Source organism: Trichoderma asperellum, chromosome 3, assembly GCF_020647865.1.
Source record: "Trichoderma asperellum chromosome 3, complete sequence".
Lineage (NCBI taxonomy): Eukaryota > Fungi > Ascomycota > Sordariomycetes > Hypocreales > Hypocreaceae > Trichoderma > Trichoderma asperellum.
In genome coordinates, this window is record NC_089417.1 from 994,457 (window position 1) to 1,012,893 (window position 18,437).

At 49.8% G+C, this 18,437-nt stretch overlaps 9 protein-coding genes across 10 annotated transcripts; 4 read left to right on the top strand and 5 right to left on the bottom strand.

The window, feature by feature from the left end:
- The first annotated feature begins 410 nt into the window (after positions 1 to 410).
- NUC2 (anaphase-promoting complex subunit Apc3) lies at positions 411 to 5,502 on the top strand. The gene is made up of 9 exons (XM_066127328.1): positions 411 to 620; positions 728 to 1,219; positions 1,438 to 1,656; positions 1,743 to 1,827; positions 2,136 to 2,258; positions 2,321 to 2,371; positions 2,459 to 3,257; positions 3,333 to 5,113; positions 5,189 to 5,502. Coding segments are annotated over exons 3-9 (3,024 nt in total). The 5' UTR covers positions 411 to 620; positions 728 to 1,219; positions 1,438 to 1,654; the 3' UTR covers positions 5,372 to 5,502.
- TrAFT101_004923 (uncharacterized protein) lies at positions 5,501 to 6,470 on the bottom strand. The gene is made up of 2 exons (XM_024908292.2): positions 6,266 to 6,470; positions 5,501 to 6,185 (listed from the first exon to the last, which is right to left on the bottom strand). Exons 1-2 carry the CDS (start codon positions 6,393 to 6,395, stop codon positions 5,593 to 5,595), a joined length of 723 nt encoding a protein of 240 aa, XP_024759710.2. The 5' UTR covers positions 6,396 to 6,470; the 3' UTR covers positions 5,501 to 5,592.
- Positions 6,471 to 7,031: 561 nt separating this feature from the next.
- TrAFT101_004924 (uncharacterized protein) lies at positions 7,032 to 7,923 on the top strand. Its single transcript, XM_024908291.2, has one exon. It carries the CDS (start codon positions 7,079 to 7,081, stop codon positions 7,829 to 7,831), a length of 753 nt encoding a protein of 250 aa, XP_024759709.1. The 5' UTR covers positions 7,032 to 7,078; the 3' UTR covers positions 7,832 to 7,923.
- A 634-nt stretch (positions 7,924 to 8,557) lies between these two features.
- TrAFT101_004925 (uncharacterized protein) lies at positions 8,558 to 9,811 on the top strand. The gene is made up of 2 exons (XM_024900313.2): positions 8,558 to 8,777; positions 8,894 to 9,811. The coding sequence occupies exons 1-2, from the start codon at positions 8,603 to 8,605 to the stop codon at positions 9,394 to 9,396; spliced, it is 678 nt and encodes a 225-aa protein (XP_024759708.1). The 5' UTR covers positions 8,558 to 8,602; the 3' UTR covers positions 9,397 to 9,811.
- Positions 9,564 to 10,888, bottom strand: TrAFT101_004926 (uncharacterized protein). The gene has a single exon (XM_066127329.1). It carries the CDS (start codon positions 10,804 to 10,806, stop codon positions 9,808 to 9,810), a length of 999 nt encoding a protein of 332 aa, XP_065983440.1. The 5' UTR covers positions 10,807 to 10,888; the 3' UTR covers positions 9,564 to 9,807.
- Positions 10,889 to 11,050: 162 nt separating this feature from the next.
- TrAFT101_004927 (mitochondrial 54S ribosomal uL3m domain-containing protein) lies at positions 11,051 to 12,139 on the bottom strand. The gene is made up of 2 exons (XM_024910658.2): positions 11,749 to 12,139; positions 11,051 to 11,615 (listed from the first exon to the last, which is right to left on the bottom strand). The coding sequence occupies exons 1-2, from the start codon at positions 12,000 to 12,002 to the stop codon at positions 11,192 to 11,194; spliced, it is 678 nt and encodes a 225-aa protein (XP_024759707.2). The 5' UTR covers positions 12,003 to 12,139; the 3' UTR covers positions 11,051 to 11,191.
- Positions 12,140 to 12,281: 142 nt separating this feature from the next.
- TrAFT101_004928 (uncharacterized protein) lies at positions 12,282 to 15,830 on the bottom strand. Its single transcript, XM_024909912.2, has 3 exons — positions 15,501 to 15,830; positions 13,441 to 15,430; positions 12,282 to 13,378 (listed from the first exon to the last, which is right to left on the bottom strand). Exons 1-3 carry the CDS (start codon positions 15,622 to 15,624, stop codon positions 12,466 to 12,468), a joined length of 3,027 nt encoding a protein of 1,008 aa, XP_024759706.1. The 5' UTR covers positions 15,625 to 15,830; the 3' UTR covers positions 12,282 to 12,465.
- Positions 15,831 to 15,984: 154 nt separating this feature from the next.
- SPC25 (kinetochore-associated Ndc80 complex subunit spc25) lies at positions 15,985 to 17,054 on the top strand. The gene is made up of 2 exons (XM_024900378.2): positions 15,985 to 16,316; positions 16,398 to 17,054. The coding sequence occupies exons 1-2, from the start codon at positions 16,088 to 16,090 to the stop codon at positions 16,943 to 16,945; spliced, it is 777 nt and encodes a 258-aa protein (XP_024759705.2). The 5' UTR covers positions 15,985 to 16,087; the 3' UTR covers positions 16,946 to 17,054.
- A 260-nt stretch (positions 17,055 to 17,314) lies between these two features.
- On the bottom strand, positions 17,315 to 18,300 carry TrAFT101_004930 (uncharacterized protein). 2 transcript variants are annotated; one of them, XM_066127330.1, is made up of 2 exons: positions 17,545 to 18,300; positions 17,315 to 17,491 (listed from the first exon to the last, which is right to left on the bottom strand). In XM_066127330.1, the coding sequence occupies exons 1-2, from the start codon at positions 18,090 to 18,092 to the stop codon at positions 17,443 to 17,445; spliced, it is 597 nt and encodes a 198-aa protein (XP_065983441.1). In that variant the 5' UTR covers positions 18,093 to 18,300; the 3' UTR covers positions 17,315 to 17,442. The 2 variants fall into 2 exon arrangements, with proteins under 2 accessions (XP_065983441.1, XP_024759704.2); XM_024908290.2 differs by having other exon boundaries at positions 17,315 to 18,300.
- Positions 18,301 to 18,437: the final 137 nt, after the last annotated feature.

Genomic DNA, 18,437 nt, shown 5'->3' on the forward strand with positions numbered 1-18,437 from the left:
GTACGGTTAATTTGGAGGCCGGGTGGGAAGAGGTACATAAAAGCAGAGCTCGTTCTAGTGAGCTGGGGCCGGGGCTCTTGGGTTTGCGCTTAAATCAACTGCACCTATCGCTCACGCACGAGGTGCAATGCTGGACGGCGATTGGGTCCGGTGTAAAGAACGGGGACGATGGTAGCAGCAGATCCGGCAAAGCATCCCTACAAATGCAGCCCAATGGAGGGGCCCCAAAGGGAATGCTTTGGGGCGCGGAGGATGGCGACGCTAGGACGCTATCTGGCTCCAATACTGCAATTGGTGTAAATCTGTTATGCGGCTAAATGTCGGCATCATGTGCCGACAGCCAAGTCGGTGCCACGGCCCGCAAGAAGTCTCAGCGCCGCATGAGCAACCCTGGTCGATTCTGCAGGACGACCTGCTTCGGCGTGCTAAAGGTGTCTGAAGTACAACCGCCACGGGCCTTATTCGCCTAGTCTCGCGATGATCTAGACAGTCGAGGGCTCTGATGAGTCGCCCCCGCTTCGAAAAGGGTCGCCATACTTTGTGAAAGGCCAGACCAGAGAAGTGGCATTTTCACCAGGGCGAGGCACAACGTGCCCTCGAGACTAGGACCAGCTAGTCAAGTCAGTCCTTCACATCCTTTGCCCTTCACCGAAGCCATCGACCTCTTCACTCTCCCTCCTCTCCAATTGGGTCGGAGCAAGACATTCTGACTAACAAGGACGGCCAGATAGAGACGCCCAGCCAGCCAGCCAGCCCCAAAGGTAGCCAGCCCGTCACACAACTTCGTCACCTCGGCCTGCTGGTCTGATCTGATCAATCTGAACCACCAGCCCATTCTGCGCCCAGGGTGCCCTCATTCGGTAGGCTAGCTACTAAATTCTTTTGCTGCCACGCCCTCGTGACTGAAAATCTCAGTCCGGGGTGAGAGAATCAAAAGAGTGGCATCTGCCGCAGCTCTGCTTCGTGTACGTAAAGAAGCTTCCCCCTCCCCAGCACACTGCCTTGTCCTGCGTCGAGTATTAGCACCATATCCAAAAAGCCCATCCAAGGTTGCGCGTACATCATACAGCACCTCAAACTTGCTCTTGTCCACATCTTCGGCTTGCTCCATGCCGGCTTTCTTACTCTTCTCGGCTTCAACCTGCATCTCAAACTATCCCGGAAGCAGAGCACCGACCTCCGCCTGCTACCCTGGTGGGACAAAGACTGGCCTCTCAAGGTATGAGCCGCGCCGGAGCCTGCTGCTTGCTGTCTGATGGGGCCCGTTGGACTGTCAGCGAGCTGCCGACGTCCATCAGTCAATCGTTCCCCCCACGCGGACAAGTGTCTGGAGACTCTGCGCTGAACTAAACCCCTGCCCTGTCCCTCGGTCACCTCCGTCCTTTCCCGTCGATATAGGCCTGGTCAAGTCGCACAGGTAGCTAATGGTCATAGCAGTGTTTGTTCTTACAGGCGCCATCGCCCACAATACAATCTTACCACCCAGCTCTTGGCTTCCCTCCCAAAGGAAAGGCCTTCAGGCGTGAGATTGTAGCCCGTCTGTGCTGCTTCGGCCAGCATATCCTTCCTTTGACCTGTCCGGCTTGGGCTTTTCTGTTTCTTTAACTCCTCTGCCCCCGCGACTCCCGCCCGCCCCGGGGTTCTGTGTCGCAACATGTAAGTCAGATGGCCGCTGCGTTGTGACGCAATCCCTGCCCCCTCGGAAATAATACCCCAGGCTCACATAGCGATTTGTACCGCAGGAAATTTGGCAAGCAAATTCAGAAGCGCCAGCTTGAGGTTCCCGAATATGCTGCCAGTTTTGTTAACTACAAGGCTTTGAAGAAGGTAAACATCTATTGATTTGCTCTTTATTGGGATAGCATATGGCTTCTCATTCCCTCGTCTTTCCTTTTCCAAGGCGTTTGGTTCATGCTCTGCCTTCTTGTTGTTTTCTCTTCTGTATGAAGTCGCTCGGGACATATGGGAGGCTGATAGAGGGGGAGTACCAACTGCTCCAGGCATCCTTGTCCATGCATGCCTGCACCCTCTGACTCTCTCTCTCCAATCATTGGCATATCTTTCGGACATGTACACCTCCAATTGCTGTATCTTGCATCACTCTTTACTAATACTTGATTCTTACTGCTTTATAGCTCATCAAGAAGCTCTCAGCTACTCCGACCCTTGCTGCGCAAAATGACGTCCACCGCCTGGACACACTGGCCGACTCGCAGGCTGCTCTGCAGGCTAACAAGGCAACTTTCTTCTTCCAATTGGTAGGTCACTGCATGCAGCCATCAAGATGAATATTCCGGTGGACTTGCTAACACCCGAGCAGGAAAGAGAGTTGGACAAGGTGAACGCTTTCTATCTGCAAAAAGAAGCCGAGGTATGTAGACAGAATGGCGCTGTGGTCTAATCCATCAGCTCCCTTAACTATGTTTTGTGAATCTTTTCGTCGCCAACCTTTGTATAGCTCAAAATTCGACTCAAGACTTTGCTTGACAAGAAAAAAGTCATCAAGTCGCGCCAAGGCATCTCGAGGCGCTCGTCCAAATTCACCACCCTCGAAGAAGGTTTCCAGCAGTTCGCCACGGATCTGAACAAGCTTCAACAATTTGTTGAGATCAATGGCACCGCTTTCTCAAAGATTCTCAAAAAATGGGACAAGACATCCAAATCAAAGACAAAGGAGCTGTACCTCTCGCGTGCTGTTGAGGTCCAACCTTTCTTCAATGCGACGGTCATAAGCGAACTATCCGACCAGGCCACTACCAGCCTTCAAGAACTTGGTGCCTGGTCGGATGGAATCCAAGTTAGCTTCGACTCATCTACCACACATGTCGTTACAACTCAGCATTTCGTGGGGACTGACGAAGGAGATGCGGATTCGCTCCTGCTGGATACTGTCATTACCGGAAATCTTGAATCCATAAAGGATCTTCTTGCCAAAATGCAATCGGCTACTCAAGCTAGCGACGGCGACGTTTCTTTGATTGAGCGGCTAACAAGGACCTTTTTGACGGCGATCAACGAAGCTCCCAAGAGCGCTCTAAAAGTCCTTTTGGATACCGGCTTGGTTGACTTACATTCATATGATGATATCAATGAAAGAAACTGCCTACACCAAGCCGCCATCTATGGCAGACAGCACGTACTAGAATGGGGTCTTGCAGCTAATGTTGCTGTGGATCGGACTGACGTTTACGGACGTGTTCCGTTGCACTATGCTAGCTTGCACGGCCGCCTGGATATGCTCGAAGTTTTGTTAAATGGTGAGTCAGAGACAGTAGGCGGCGTTAACTGGTAGGATACACGAGCTAACTTTATCTTTGTTCCTCATACAATAGCCAATCCAAGCACTATTGATCTCATTGACCACGACAACTTCACACCGCTAATACACTCCACCATACATGGGCATGTGGAATGTGTCGAGCGCTTACTTGCCAGGTCCGCTCGCATTGACCCGGTTTCTGATGCGGATCATGTGCCCTTGAATCTTGCTTGTGAACACGGCTCAGTTGCAATTGTGGAGATCCTGTTGAAGCATGGCGCAAAGATTCTTCCTGATGCCGAGGGACTGTATCCTCAGCACATGGTAGCGCGATGTGGACGGACTTCGGATTTACTTCTGCTCCTCAAACAGTATGGGGCTGATCTCGACCAAATCGACAAGCTCTATGGATGGACGCCATTATTGCATGCTGCAAGCGAAGGCAATGTCGAATGCCTCCAAGCACTGCTTAAGCTTGGTGTCGATGCGACAATACGAGACGAAAAAGATCTTCCCGCCATGTATTATGCTGCTTGGGAAGGCCATTTGGAATGTATGCAACTGCTTTCCCCGTTTAACAAACGCCCGAGAGCAAGCCCGCTGGGTGGCCATCCTGCAATTGATATCATGGGCAGCAGTAGTGGCCCCCTGCCCATGTCATTGGATCCAGATGCCATCCCGATCCTAGAGCTGCCACCGCCAATCATCCCTCTCCGACGATATGGCCACAACTTCCTTGATACGAAGACAGTTGTGCAAATCGGCTTCCAGGATGCGGGCGAGCAACCGCTGGTCTTCTTCCAGGACGGAAAATATCCGGCTGCTCGGTTAACGATTTCCTCCAAAGTCTCAGATCTTATCCCAAAGAACATTATTTTGCCATTCCAAGAAGATACCCGTGTTGTTTCGTTCCAAGTTGACAACTTGGAGACATTTTCACTCGATTTCGATGTTTTCCCGGCTTACGGCGCCAAGACAATTGCAAAGACAGTTGTGCTACCATCTGTATTCCTAAACCAGTCTGGCGGCTTAAAATCTTGCCTGCCACTGTTTGACCCGCGGTTACGAGCTATTGGCCAAATCAGCTTTACGACGCAGGTGATCAAGCCGTTTAGAGGGCAGCCCCTCGAGATTACGGACTTTGAAACTTACTGGAAGGCAACAAGCCAGTTCAACCAGCCAACAAACGCTGTTGTCACAGGTTCAAGTCTGTCTGGTGATTACGTCCGGGTATTTGTTCAGTACACTAGCGATGCAGTGCCCATCATCTGGCCACAATGGACTATCTCGTGCGGTGGGCTCGACATCCCTGTCTGCCGGCTTTCGTTTGCGCAATTCGATGCCATCACAGCTCAGAGCGCCAGTCGCGCCAAGCTTGCGAGTCTGGCAACGAAGACGACGGATGATATTGCAGAGATTTACCATATCCTGGCGACTGCAGGCATAACCCTGAAGGACGCCCTGTCTATTCTCCCTCCTGGTATGCATGTTAATCTGCAGATATTGTATCCTAACTCGGAGGAGGAAGAGACACTAGCCTTGGGCCCGGCTCTGGATGTCAATGTCTTTGTCGACTCAATCCTCACAATCGTTTTCGATCATGCTCGAGCTCAGAGGGCCCAGTCACATTCGCCACACGTGGTGCGTTCCATGGTATTCAGCAGTTACAACGCACGATTATGTACTGCACTTAACTGGAAACAGCCCAATTTCCCGGTATTTTTGTGTAATGACTTGGGCCGAGATGAGAAGGCAGTGCGAGCTAGCGGCAGGCGGACGACGTCGATTAAGGAGGCGGTGCGGATTGCCCAGACGAATAACTTTATGGGATTGATATGCTATTCTCGGTTGCTGGTAAGCAAATCCCCTTTCTCTATTTTGTTTATACTTTTTTCTCGTCAAACATGAAACTAACTCTTTATTTAATAGGATATGGTGCCAGCGCTGGTTGATGCTGTCAAGTCACATGGACTTGCCCTTGTTATGGACAAGTCGTCTGATACCCCTGAAGCAAACCCTCTTGCGGATCCTTTCCCTCGGCCGCCTAATGGAATCGACGGAATTTTGAGAGATCATGGTATTTTACGCTTTAATGATTCTATAGACATGTAGACGATATGAGGGTTTTCTTTTATACTGGAATGAGGCGTGAATCTGGGTGCGGTAAACTGTTCCATTGGGTACCTAAGTTGGCATGGTGTGGATGTTATAAAATGAAGAATGAGAGAAATATACTATATTACTATCCTTCCCTAGGTGCTACATGTGGCCTCGGTGCATTATCTATTATTTTGAAAATTCACTTATATAAACAGACTACCTAGTAGTTCTTATCAAGCACCCTTGTACCCGTACCTAAGGCTCCCCAGATCTCTCTCAGGGTCCACGCCAGCCATGACAATCTTGGCTGTTATGACGACAGAGTAGACGAGCCCAGGAATATTGCCCATGCTTACCCAACCAAAACCGCCACCTCTTTCGTCTCCTCTCACTAATCCCATGAGTATCAATAAAGCGACCAGACCCAGATTCAAGTAGGGCAGCGTCTTTTCCAAAGGCGACCGTGTATCAACAACTCCACGACCGAGGAGGCCACCGAGGGAATTACGTGACCGTAGTCCGCCAATAAGGCTCGCAGCAGACGATCCGCTGGGCCCTCCTCCTGCTCCAGCACGGCCAGTCCCACCGCTGGCCCAAGAGTCGATTATTGGAATGCCCGTCTGCGCGGGGGGCAGGCGGTAGAGCAGAAACGCCGTCGCGAGGAGGGACGTAATGCAGAAGATAGCGAAGGAAGTTGTGGCTGGGTTGAGGAGCGGGCGGATGTAAGCGACAATGGAGAGGAGAGGGAGGGCGAGGAGGGTGCGGGCGAGGGTTTCGTTTTGGGAGGCGTTTTGGGAAGCGAGCGTTTGGATGAGGTTGTCTTGTTCTGTGTTTTCTTGGTTAGTCTGGATGGGTTTTATATATGAGGCTTGGATGATGGTCGAAAGGGATGGGTGTTGTGCATGCCTTGCTCGTCCATAGCTTCTGGAGAGTCTGAGTCGGAGTCGTTGGGGTATTGAAAGGTCCGTCTTAGACGGGCGGAAGATGCCATGATGACTGCAATAGAGAGAAAACGAAGGTTATAGAAAGTAAACATGTAATGTGGAGAGTGTTTTTTTTTTTTTTGCGAAGCGGCGCTGATGATTACACTGCTAGAGGTAGCAATGGCAGCACCTCGATGAGCATTGAGGAAGAAGAGCTCCCTCAGCCTTATGACGTACTTCAAGTCTGGTCTGGGTCGGTCCCTGGACTCGATTAGGTAATCAAGGCACCTAAGCAACCGCACTCACAGAATGCGCCTCTATATTAAGATGGGAAGTGTCAATGCATGGTAAAAAGTGGCTGCGATGGAAACATCTGTTGTGACTTATTTACGTCTGTAGGAAGATTTTTGGTGTAAATATTATTCAACTTTGTGTTTTTCAAGTAAAGAACATGGTTGTGCTTCTGAGAAAAAGTCGTGACAAGTCGGTTCAGATTTACATGTGAATGCATTGTTAGTGCAGTTTCGAGCACTATAGGAGTTTCTACATCAAGGCAAATAAAGGCAGTAGAAATCATGTATTTTTAGGCAAGGTATAAGTAAACATCTACTAAATAGAGAAAAAGCTATGGTTAAAAATTACCACGACTGTCCTACTCCCTGTAAATTCGATGCTACAATGGCCGATATCGCGGCGAGTTAGCACTTAGTGCATTAGCTGAATCCTTCAAACTAGCAAATCTCTTCCGTCAACATTAAACTCCAAGAGAACGAAAAAAAGAGCAATTGAAGCAACCATGGCGCCTTCCAAGAAAAAGCTCGTCATCTTCGACTTTGACGGCACTCTCTTTGACACTCATGCCTCCATCTCGCACTGTATCAAGCTCACATTCGATACCCTCCTCACATCACCGCAAGACACCCCCTCAGAGGCAGAAATCCACCGTCTCATCTCTTCGGGCGCAGGTCTACAAGACACATTCCGCACCCTCCAGCCTGCAGACAATGCGGCTACGGAAAAGCTCCAGTGGACGACAGAACTCGAAGAACGCTGGATCGCCACGTATCGCGACTTGTACGCTCAGCACGGCCAGCCTCTGATCAAACCTTTCCCATCTGCCGTCGAGCTCCTTCAGCAGCTCCAGGAATCTGGAGTTGCCATTTCGATTGTCAGCAACAAGGGGGTGGCTGCTGTTGTCACCGCTTTGAATGGCAATGGGCTTGGGGGCGCAGTTGACGAGGAGCTGATTGTTGGAGACAAGACGCCTGGAGCGACACGGAAGCCAGATACGGCAAGCTTTACTAATGTTTTATTGCCGAGGTTGAAAGACGCGAGATATGGGATCAAAGACTTTGAGGGAATTGAAGACGGCCGTGACGTGCTGGTTGTTGGCGACACGGTTGCGGATATCCAGTTTGCGGCAAATATCGGAGCCAAGTCTGTTTGGTGCCGCTACGGATATGGAGATCGAAATGCTTGTGAAAGCTTGAAGCCTGATTATACGGTTGATTCACTGGCTGAGGTTGCTGCTATTGCTCTTGGACATTGATTATAGAGTATCGGGCACAGATTTGTGTTGCGATTTGATGACGGTAATTGCGGCTCACCTTTGGCCAGACTAACTGAAATAACTTGCTGCTGCTTGTTGAATCTTGACATGTAATCTGGTGCTATTTGAAACTATCGGCCTGTAGAATTTGCTTGAATGGCCAACCAGGCGAAACAGGGCTCATCTGACCTGAATAAGCCGAGCGGTAGAGTGATGTCTTTCCCATACTGTAGCATAACGGCTTTGGTATGGCACTCTATCATTACCTTTATAATGGTGGAGGCACACTGATCACTCCAAGTCCATTATCATGGTAATTCTGGATGAGAGGATGCAAGTTTTTATTGAGGTGTCTCACAAAGCGTTGTAATGAGATTCATAAGCCTACGGTGCTATTTGAGGAATGGAGAATAGTAGAGACAGTCTCATGAACATGGTGGTATCGTCCTGCGATAACTGGTAACCTGGGCATAATGAAAGGACGAATTTGAAAAAAAAAAAAAAAAAAAAATTGAATAAATGCGAATCCACAGTAGAAATATACCATGATATGTTCCAGAAAGGCAGCGGCACCTTGATGGCATATGTTAAAAGATGTCCTTCAGCCTTATGACGCCACAAATAAAGGTACGTACCCCTGCTTGACCCGCCCCCACTAAAATTCCTTCAGCCTGATGCGAGAGATGATCTGATCTGACCCTCCAAACCTCTCACTAATACCGGAAAGCTTGTCTCTTCCCTCTCACACCCCCCACACACAAATTCGGGACAATGATATCACAACTTGCGAGGAGGAGATTGCTGGCCGTGGCCTCTCGACGGGTCGGCAGCAGATGCAGCGCCAATTCGCGCGCGGTGGCGCAGAGACGGGGAGTGACGACGACGCCTGCGCCAAAGCCCGGTGATGGACCGCTGATGTCGAGACGAGCGGATCGAGAATTGCCTGGTGAGTTTTTGATGCTTTGATAATGATTTTCAATTTTAAGAATCATGTGAAAGAAAATATGGGGAGAAAAAAGAAAATTTGGCTTTCAATTATACTAAAACGCAAATTTGCACCAGACGTCGGCGAAGTCTCCAACGGCTGGCGCCGCACCTTTCCCATCTTCGTCCTCCTCGTGGCCGTCAGCTCCGTCGCAATCTTCAACTACCAAAAGACGTCGTCGCCCATCATCGCGTCGACGCTCTACGCGCTGCGCACGTCCCCCAAGGGCAACGCCCTGCTCGGCGACGAGATCTACTTCAAGCACCAGATCCCCTGGATCAGCGGCCAGATGAACCAGGTCAAGGGCCGCATCGACGTCAGCTTCAGCGTAAAGGGCTCAAGGGCCTCGGGCGTGATGCGCTTCGCGAGCCATCGGCCCTCGAGCAAGTCGCTGTTCAAGACGACGGTGTGGAGCCTGACGCTGGAGGATGGCACGGTGGTGAATTTGCTGGACGGGGAGGATCCGTTCAGGGGATTGCTGGGAGGCGAGAGCGAGGGTGACTCGGGGCTGTTGTCGGAGGAGGATGTGGCGGAGCTGCAGACGAAGGGGTTCAGGCAGCAGGGTGCGTTTAACCGGTGAAAAACGATATAACCGGTTGTTTTGAGCAGATTCTGGATGGAAACACAACGCGGATGGGAGGATTGAAAAGAGCTGGGGGAGGAGGAAAAGATGGGGAAAGAAAATCTCAAAGAGAAAAGAGAGAAGAGAGCATATTCTCTTTTGTACAAGTAGATTGTTTTTTGTTTTGCCTGATGAGCCTTTGGACGAGGTTGTCATGATATGTATGATGTACTCCTATAAATACAAAAAAAGCCCGCTTTTCTTTACATCTTTCTTCCCTCCCCTTTCCCTCTCTAGTCTCTTCCATGTATGTATTCATTAACATAGAGCCCTTGAAATTCTTCCCTTGCCCATCGTCTTCATCCCATGGCCCTGTCTTAGGTATTTTACACTGTTTATAACCCCCCCGCTTCCCTTCATTGTAAACCTTTACACCTCCGCAACATATGCCTTCCGCTGAGCTTGCATCTCCAAATGCCTCAGCCTCGCCTGCTCCAGCTTCTCCTGCAAGTCAGGCTGTCTCTCATCCAGCTGCTCCAGCGCCTTCACCCTGTGAGGCAGCGCAGGGGCCTTTCTCTTCTTCGAATCCTGCAGCCGCACAATGCGGCCCTTTGGTCCGGGGATCGGTCCGCTGACCAGCACCACGCCCAGTTCGTTGTCCACCTTGAGCACCTTGAGGTTCTGCACCGTTCGGAACTCGTTGCCCATGCGGCCAGGCATCTTCTTTCCGGGGATGACTCGACTACCTCCACCCTGAGAGGGACCTGTTGAACCAATCGTTCGGTGGTTCTTGGAGTTTCCGTGCGAGGCTTCCTGACCAGCGAAGCCGTGACGCTTCATACCACCGGCGAAGCCCATTCCTCTTGACCGAGCTCGCACATCGACGTGCTGGCCCAGCTGGAACCAATCCGGCAGCAATTGAGCTCCCACGGGCAAAAGACCTTCCTGGTCTCGAACCTTGAACTCGGCCAGCTCGGCCTTGGGCGCAATGCCCTTGGCCTCGTAGTATCCCAGCATCGGGCTCGTCACATTGCGTCCTTGCCTAGCCCCAAGGCCAATCTGCACCGCCCAGTAGCCGTGCTTCTCCCTCGTCTTGTTGGCAATGACCTGCACCTGATCCATCTGCAGCACCGTGCACACCACGCGCGTCTTGCCCTGGAAGATGCTCGTCATGCCCTTCTTGATGGCCAGCACTCCCGTGCGCAGAGGCGTCGTGTTCTCGCGGCGCTTGAGGGCGGCGGCCGGGCCGGTCGTCAGCGCGGGGAGGCCCGAGTTTGGCTGGTTGAAGCGCTTGTGCTTGGATCGTGGCGGTGCCGTCGACCAGCCATATTTGATGCCTCGCTGGGGGATATGCGGGAGGAGGAGAGGCGATCGGTTGATTGCGGCGAAGCGTGGCAGAGCCACTAGGATGGGTATCCTGGGAGGCATTGGAGGGGAGCCTCTGTTGTTGCTATTTTTTGTGAATTGGCGGCTGCCCTCTGGGCTGGGAGAATTTGGACGATCGAGTTGCGATCTTGGATAGTGGGCTGATGGGAAATTTTGGCGATTTGCTGCTAGCACTGCATGCAGTTCGGGTATTCTGCGGGCGGGGTGTTTTTTTCCCAAGTGTTCAGCCTCGCGGGGTACGTACTGTTGCTAATGGCATCATTCAAGCACCTTGGTACTAAAGTTGGCATCGTGTATCATATTCCGGACTGTCTAAAGTAACTGATGTATTGTATAAGGGCCGTCATGAGAGACTCATAATCGTGATTCTCGTCTAGCCCTTCACCATCTCCATTATGCATCCTCGCCACCACACCTCAACATCACCTCAAATGCCAGGCCCCCGTCCTCCAATCCCGCTCCCCATCTGGTTCACATTCATCCCCTTCACCTTGTGATCTCCCGGCTGCGCAGCCGCCTCATAAATAATATTCGTCGGCGCCTTTCCCAATCTCGTCCACTCGCCCTTGAATCCCAGGTAACTGATCCGCGACACGTCCTCGTCCCCTTCGCCAAAGTTGTCCACGAAGAAGAGCACCAGGCGCTGGACGCTTCCAAACGCAGAGCGCTTGACGGGGATTTCTTGGATTTCCGACGTCTGTGAGAGCTCCAGGACTTGCACCGGCGTCGTCTCCTCGGCGGCGGCGAAGTCGATGTCGTCACGGTTGATGTACAGGTGCAGGGTTTTGGGGGCTGAGAGGGCGGGTGATGTGCGGATGAGGATGGAGTGTAGCTTGATTTGCGCAGTGAATCTGTTGCAGAAAATTAGCAAATAATCATAAGAATAAGAATAATAATAATCAATAATTCAGCATATTCATAAAGACTGTAGTGAATGAAAAATCACTGCAACGGGCGTTTGTAAAGGACCATCAAAACTCTTACGGGACCGTCATGAGAAGCTGCTCATCAGCATCACTCTCCAGCTCGGGATCCTGGCTCAGTCTCTCCGCCCACGTCTTCTTGACAATGGCCTTGCCGGCATCTCTGCGCGACTCGTTGAGCGTCGTGATTTCATCAAAGTTGATCTGCTCGTACAGCGAGGACTGCAGCGCGGGCGTGATGTCGTCTGAGTGGTCGTGCTCGCCGTGATCGTGGCCGTGGCCATGGTGATCATGCTCGTCGTGGCAGTGAGACATTCTATCTCGATGTATAATGCACTTGGGTAATCCAATAAATCGGGAGTAAAAAGAATAGGAAATTGGTTGAAACGGTTATTTGAAAAAGAATCGATGAGAATGGAGATGCGAAGATACAACGAGTTTTTTTCGAATTTGATGATGTAGATGGACTGTTTTGATACAGTGAGAACGGCCCCGCAAGTCGCCGTAAAAGCGACTGCAAGTGTTACCTCGCGGCCAACATCGCCACCCTTATTAAGCTGCAATACAATACAATACAATACAATGCAATAGATGCCCATATAGAAATATTCAATATTATTGAGATGAATCCATAATTTATTCTATCCAGTAAACTTGTCTATCCAAAATCATCGCAGCGGGTATCAATGAAAACCATCAAAAATTCCCAACACCAGTAGCCGCAAGCAAGCAAAAGCAATCATATGCTCCGATCCTAATTTCTATTTCTCCAACAACCTTATCTAAAACCACTCTTTCTCTTCTTCTTCTTCTTCCTATCTCCAAACATTCCAGGGACAGGCTGACTCATCGTCACAATCGGTACCTGGGTCTGAGTCGCAGCTGGAGCCGCCTGGCTGGACATGATCTGCATGGGTTGTGGCCGCATTGGCGCCATGGGATTGATATCTGGGAGTCCCTGTCTCATGAAAGCAGGGCGCTTGAATTTTTCTGTTTGAGCTTTGCGCTTTGCTTCCTTCCTCTTGAGTCTTTCTTTCGCGTCCCTGAAGAGCTCCTCATTTGCTCTCGCTAGGCTGGACACGTAGTCGTTCGGATCGACACCGCGCTCTTTCGGCCAGTATGATAGTATTTTGGATCGTTTGGAAGCATCCAACATGTCGGTATCTAAAGATTGAGCTAGTAGTCGAAGGCGTTGAATAGCTCCATCAGCATCGGGAGAAACTGTTGACGCAGCTGGCGATGAAGCAGGCGAAGATCCAATGTCTCTGGAACTTGATCTTGATGGGGCGGTGATTTGGGAGCTAAACGTAAGAGATTCTGCCCGAGATTTATGACCTTCTTCCGCCACCTCTGAGCTTGCAGGCCCAAGTACTGGTATGTTCTGAAACATGATGCCGTAATTGGACAAGAAGGCTTCCCTGGCCAATTCGGCAGCCCATATCTGTTGGACTCGTTGCATATCCTCAGAAATAGCGCCTTTCACCGGATTGAGCCACAGTTCAGAAAAATGTCGCTGTAAATATTGTAGGCTGACCAAGGACATAGAGTCCTCCCCAGTGTTATTTCTCCTTAGCTGGGTGACGACAATCCTTTCGTCAACTTCATCTAGCAAGCTCTCCATCTCTTCTCTCATAGGATCATCGGCTGGTTCATAAGTGGGATTTCGTAGCATCACATCGACTACTTCATTCCTGAGTAATGATATCGTTAGTAATCGCCGAGGCTAAGAGAATCAGAAAGATAAACTACTTACCAAGTCAACAACGGGAGCCTCCCCTGATCGAATCCATCGTTAAGGCACTGTCTGAGAGCATCGAAAAGATGGGAAGGGAGACCGGTTTCTCCCTTATCTATTGATATCTGGAGTGAATTCTGCAAGGCTTGGTATATCCTGCCCATTTTGGCATAAACGGGCCGTGGTCCTGCTGAGATGCTCCGAAGATCATCACTGTTGCTTACATCTTCGACCTCTTCTCTGTTTAGCAGAGCTTCAACATCCTCGGTAGTTATATCGTCTGGGAGTACAAAAGAGCTGGTAACATGCGCGATAGCGGTTTTTCTTCTCTTCTCTTTTTGTTTCTGTTGCCTAACATCAGCCCAGGCCACCGGTGATGTGGGAACTTGGATTTCAAGCGCCCGATCGTCGGATGTGGCACATAAGCAACGTTGCAGGCTGAGATCTTTGCCCAAGAAAGAGAGTTGGTAGAACCTGACTCCTTTTTGATAGTAGTCTATCCCTGGACTCGAAGCCCCTTCCCTGACTGAGATAGCAAGTTGGACTGGATCAACTCTTAGAAACTCGATAAGGTTCTTTGCAGGAAACTCTCTGTCTTCGCTCCCTGGGAGCGAAATGATGTCACGATGCCACTGTGGCATTCTCCCCACAGCGGAAAATGTGAACCAGTATATGCAAAGCTGACCCATGCGCGGATAATATATAAAGACCAGTGATGTATCTCTATCATCATCCGATGCTCGACAAACAAACATCCTCGAGTCGTCATTTTTAGTCCCCAAGTGTGGGCAAGAGAGCAAGATAGACGGCTTCAAAGGGCCTGATGCTGATTCACCGCGGCTAAGTAAATCAACCCAGGTGATGTGATACTGTGTAAGAATGAAAACGTGGTCTTGTTTAACGGGGCTGCGATGAACATCCAAAATCCAATCCAACTTCCCTCTGTCTCGTATTATGCGCCCCAGTCTTGGGAGCAGTATATTTGCATCTAGGTTCAAAACTTCCATTTTCTCATGATTCCACATTAGTAAATATTGCGTAGTATCGTTGCCTCTCCCGTTATATGAGGGAGAAGGCGAGCTTTCGATTTTCTCGGGCCCCTTCCCCTCCACAACAAGAATGCCGTGTCTTTCGTTCGGGTGAGAGGATATAGATGGTAGCTCATTTAATAGGCCATCAGAAATATGTCCGCATTTACTGAGAGATAGCTGAGACGGTCCTTTTCGTTGGCTTTGCCAAGCAGCGGGAAGATCCCAGATGCTCCAATATCCGGTCTCGTTTATAATAGCAATTTGCTGTGATCGGCCAGACGCCGTAGGAATTAAAGCAACGTCAGAATGAGCACTCCCTCCCGTCTGGTGAGAATGGATCGTGAATAAGGGATTTGGGTTGATTAGCGACGGCCGTTCTTGTGCAAAATTACTAACTGACTGAGTCGAAGCTGTTGGAACCTGGCGTAATTCTGGCCAGAGTATCGTGATCTTTGTTTCCTTTTGAACCAGTAGCCAACGATGCGATTCATCTTGCAAGCGAGTCCCGGCAAATATGATCTGTCGAATGGGCAATCCATCGTCAGCCCAAGTTGCTTCTGCCGCTCTATCGGTTGAGTCGATGATCGCAGCGTTCAAGAACGCATCCCCATTCTCTCCCCACTGCCACTGCGCATTTTCCATGCAAGCAAGGCGTAGGATCTCGCCTGATTCTCCAGCGGCGACGGCCATTATCGGAAATTTTTTGACCCCAGATTTATCACTAGGATCAGGAGAATGCCCAATAGCTAGCAGAGGCCTAGTATTAGGGGCCTCGTCTGAGATGATCAGCTCCTCCATATCTTCTTTGAGAATATCTTGAAACGCTGTATTGCCCATGGCTATTTCTGGGTGAGACTTGGATAGCCATCGCTCTTGGACTTGACGCTCTCTCCAGAGCCTCGTGGATGCTTCGGGAAGCTGAGTTCTTGAAGCTGCATAAGACTTGAACGAAGAGCCAACAATCTTAAAATGAGGAGCTACACATAAATGTCAATACTTATTCTGGTGACTATTGATTACCAACATCCTCCCCAACTCTTCACTTACACTTTGAGGTGATCCGAGATGTCTCCAGTATTCCCAATGTCTCTTCAGGGTGCTCGCTCGGAATATATTTCAATATTCCTGGAGCACCCAAGCCCATAAGAGGATCAGGCCACCAGTCAGCCATTATGACTTAGCAAGTGTGTCGAGTGTGAATAAAGAGTGACAATTTTTCTCCGTCATCTCGAATTAACGAGAGATAACCGAGCTTCCATTCGGGGTCACATAAAGGGGACGAAGCGATATGATTCGGCTTAATATTATGATAGGTTGAGGATATAAAATTTGCTCATATTCAGCTAACCAAAATTTTGTTGCTTCAATACTAATCAATTCAAGCTTGTGTTAGTTGAGTTGATCTGATCTTAATGAAGTTCTTTGGCGGAAGTCACGTGATCGAGCTTTGCGCCACAGTCGACCCAGCAACGTTCTATTCTTGGTAAACACGAGCCGGAAACTTGGGGCGATTTTAACGAGCACCAGCAACCTAGTCTTTTGCTCCGTTTGGGCACTCGAGCCTTGGACAATATTCTGCGTCCAAGAAAGCATTTAAAAAAAAAAAACACACAAAAGAAAATACAGCATTCACCATGTCCAACGCTTTCGACCCGGCAATGTCTATCGGCCACGGCCGCCAGACGATGGCGCCCACTGGCCCCTCCATCGCCGACACGCTGCCCAGCATCGACTTTGGGTTCGATGATTTGCGCGAGCGCATGGCGAAATTCACGGCCAAGTTCGATGCCTTTATTGAACAAGGCCGCAAGCGTGTGTTGGAAGAGCGCAATCAGTTCCGCGTCAACATGGCCGAGCTTCAAGGTATGCATGCGTGGGTGGAAAGCTGGGATGCTGGATACAGGGAGATGCAATCATTCTAATGCTAATTACTCTTGCCTGCAGAGGACGAGCGAATGAAGCGGAAGGACATCGAAATCGCACAAGTCAAGATGTCCACCTATCAGCAAACAATCGAGAAGGAGGAGGCTGAGAAGCGCGAGATGGAAATGGCCATTTCATCGCTGGCGGCCCAGCGCGATAGCCACATCGCCACCAGAGACCAATTAAAGGCCCAAATCGCCGAGACCCAAGCCGAAATCGAAACCCGGATCGCCGCCCAGCGCGCATACAACAAGCAAAAAGAAGCACAATCACGGTACAATGTCCCCGAGCTGGACTTTTGGATTTCAACCCTGTGCATGCGGATCGAGGGCGCTGGAAAGGACGACAGGCTCAAGTTTGTGTACACGCACATTGATGAGAAGAATTGGGAGCGCGAGGCGTGGTTTGAGCTGGTGACGAGCTCGAGAGACTACGACGTGAAACATTGCAGGCCGAAACTGGAGCGGGAGAGTGTAGAGAGAGTGCTGGATAAGGTGAATGAGACGAGGGAGCTGGTGGTGCTGCTGAAGGGGATGCGAGAACTCTTTGTGGAGGCGATAAAATCTTGAAAGAGGAGGATTTCGGTTTTCTTGCTTAATGATGATGATGATGTTATTGTGCCTATATGCCAGATACCCGCAGATGATGATTTATTTACATGACGGTTCCTGATGCAAAACTGATGTCTCATACCTTTTTTCGGCTGATAACGCAGAGTGATGCAATGCGGTGTACTGCAATGCAGCAAGTACCAGCGAAAAATACCCACTACCTAGTAGGTACTAGCCTAACTTTCGGGTTATATAACAAAGCTGCAGGATGTCTCCCAAAACCACCAGCAAAAGAATAAGATCAGGACAGGAGACGAGAGAGATTTTCGGAATCTACGTAGTTGGCGGTTTGAAAACGTTAGTATTCAATTGTTTTAAATTTATACTTCACCATATAAAAATCTCTCCATCATTTGAGCTAGCTTAGTTATTGTATTATACAGTAATCTTATTCTACATCTGAGCAAAGCTCAATAAAAGGAAATCCACTAACGGACCACAACTCTTCGTCAATGTCATCCATATTCTGTACTAGCCACCCCTTCTGGCTTAACCATTCCTCTGCTAAATCAATCTGAGCTTTAGTCAACATAAGCCCCGTATGAATGTCAACAAACCTAACATTAGCGATAGGACAAATGCCATACGAGCCAGAGGTTGCCCCCCAGAAATTCATGTAATACGATATGGCCAAGTGCAATTCCCGCAGAGCGGTAAACTCCGTGAACCATGAGCTCGTAAATCTAGTAAATGGTTCGCCCCAGTGTTCAAATTCTCTCCCCGTTGGTACGGTGAACCTAAGCCGCTGAATATCGGCCGCATGCGGGTTAAGGGCGGACAGATGGTGGTGTTCGAGGCAGATCATGTCCTCGTTAAAATTCACCCAAATATACCGAGTCTCGGAGTCGCCAGGTAAGGTAGTGAAGAATGCTTTCTGATATGGAGCGAGTTGACGAGACTCCCGGCAGACATGCATGAGTTCCGCTTGTGGAATCATAGAGGCAAAATAACGGTCCGAGCCTGCAAAACGGTGGCCCTCAAATCGGCCTGGCTTGGGCTCTGTGCGGATGTGGACGAGACGTGGGTACGCTGCCAAGGCCCAGATTTGGCTGCGAATTTCAAAGGGGAGGCGTGAGAAGGACTGAAACGTGGTGGCCATTGTCATTGATGGTTGACTAGTATTTCACATGTGCAAAGAGTCCCACAAGTAAGCTGGCTATTAAGTATGTGTTCAACATCAAAACCAATAGATTGTGGATAATGGCAAAAATCACCGCGAACTCCAGTCTAATCAAAGGAAGCAATCGGTCTGGTGAGGCTGGCTGTGTGCTGCACGATGTACGGGAGGAGCAAATTGTTTTCAGGAGAGTCAAGACGGTGATTGCTATAATTGGAGTAAATGGAGTGCATGTTTGTTTGTGCGGAGTACGGAAGCGGCGCGGGCCCGGGCCTGGATGAGTCAAGCCCGCGTCTTTAACCCGACATCACATGTAACCAACCATTAAAAGGC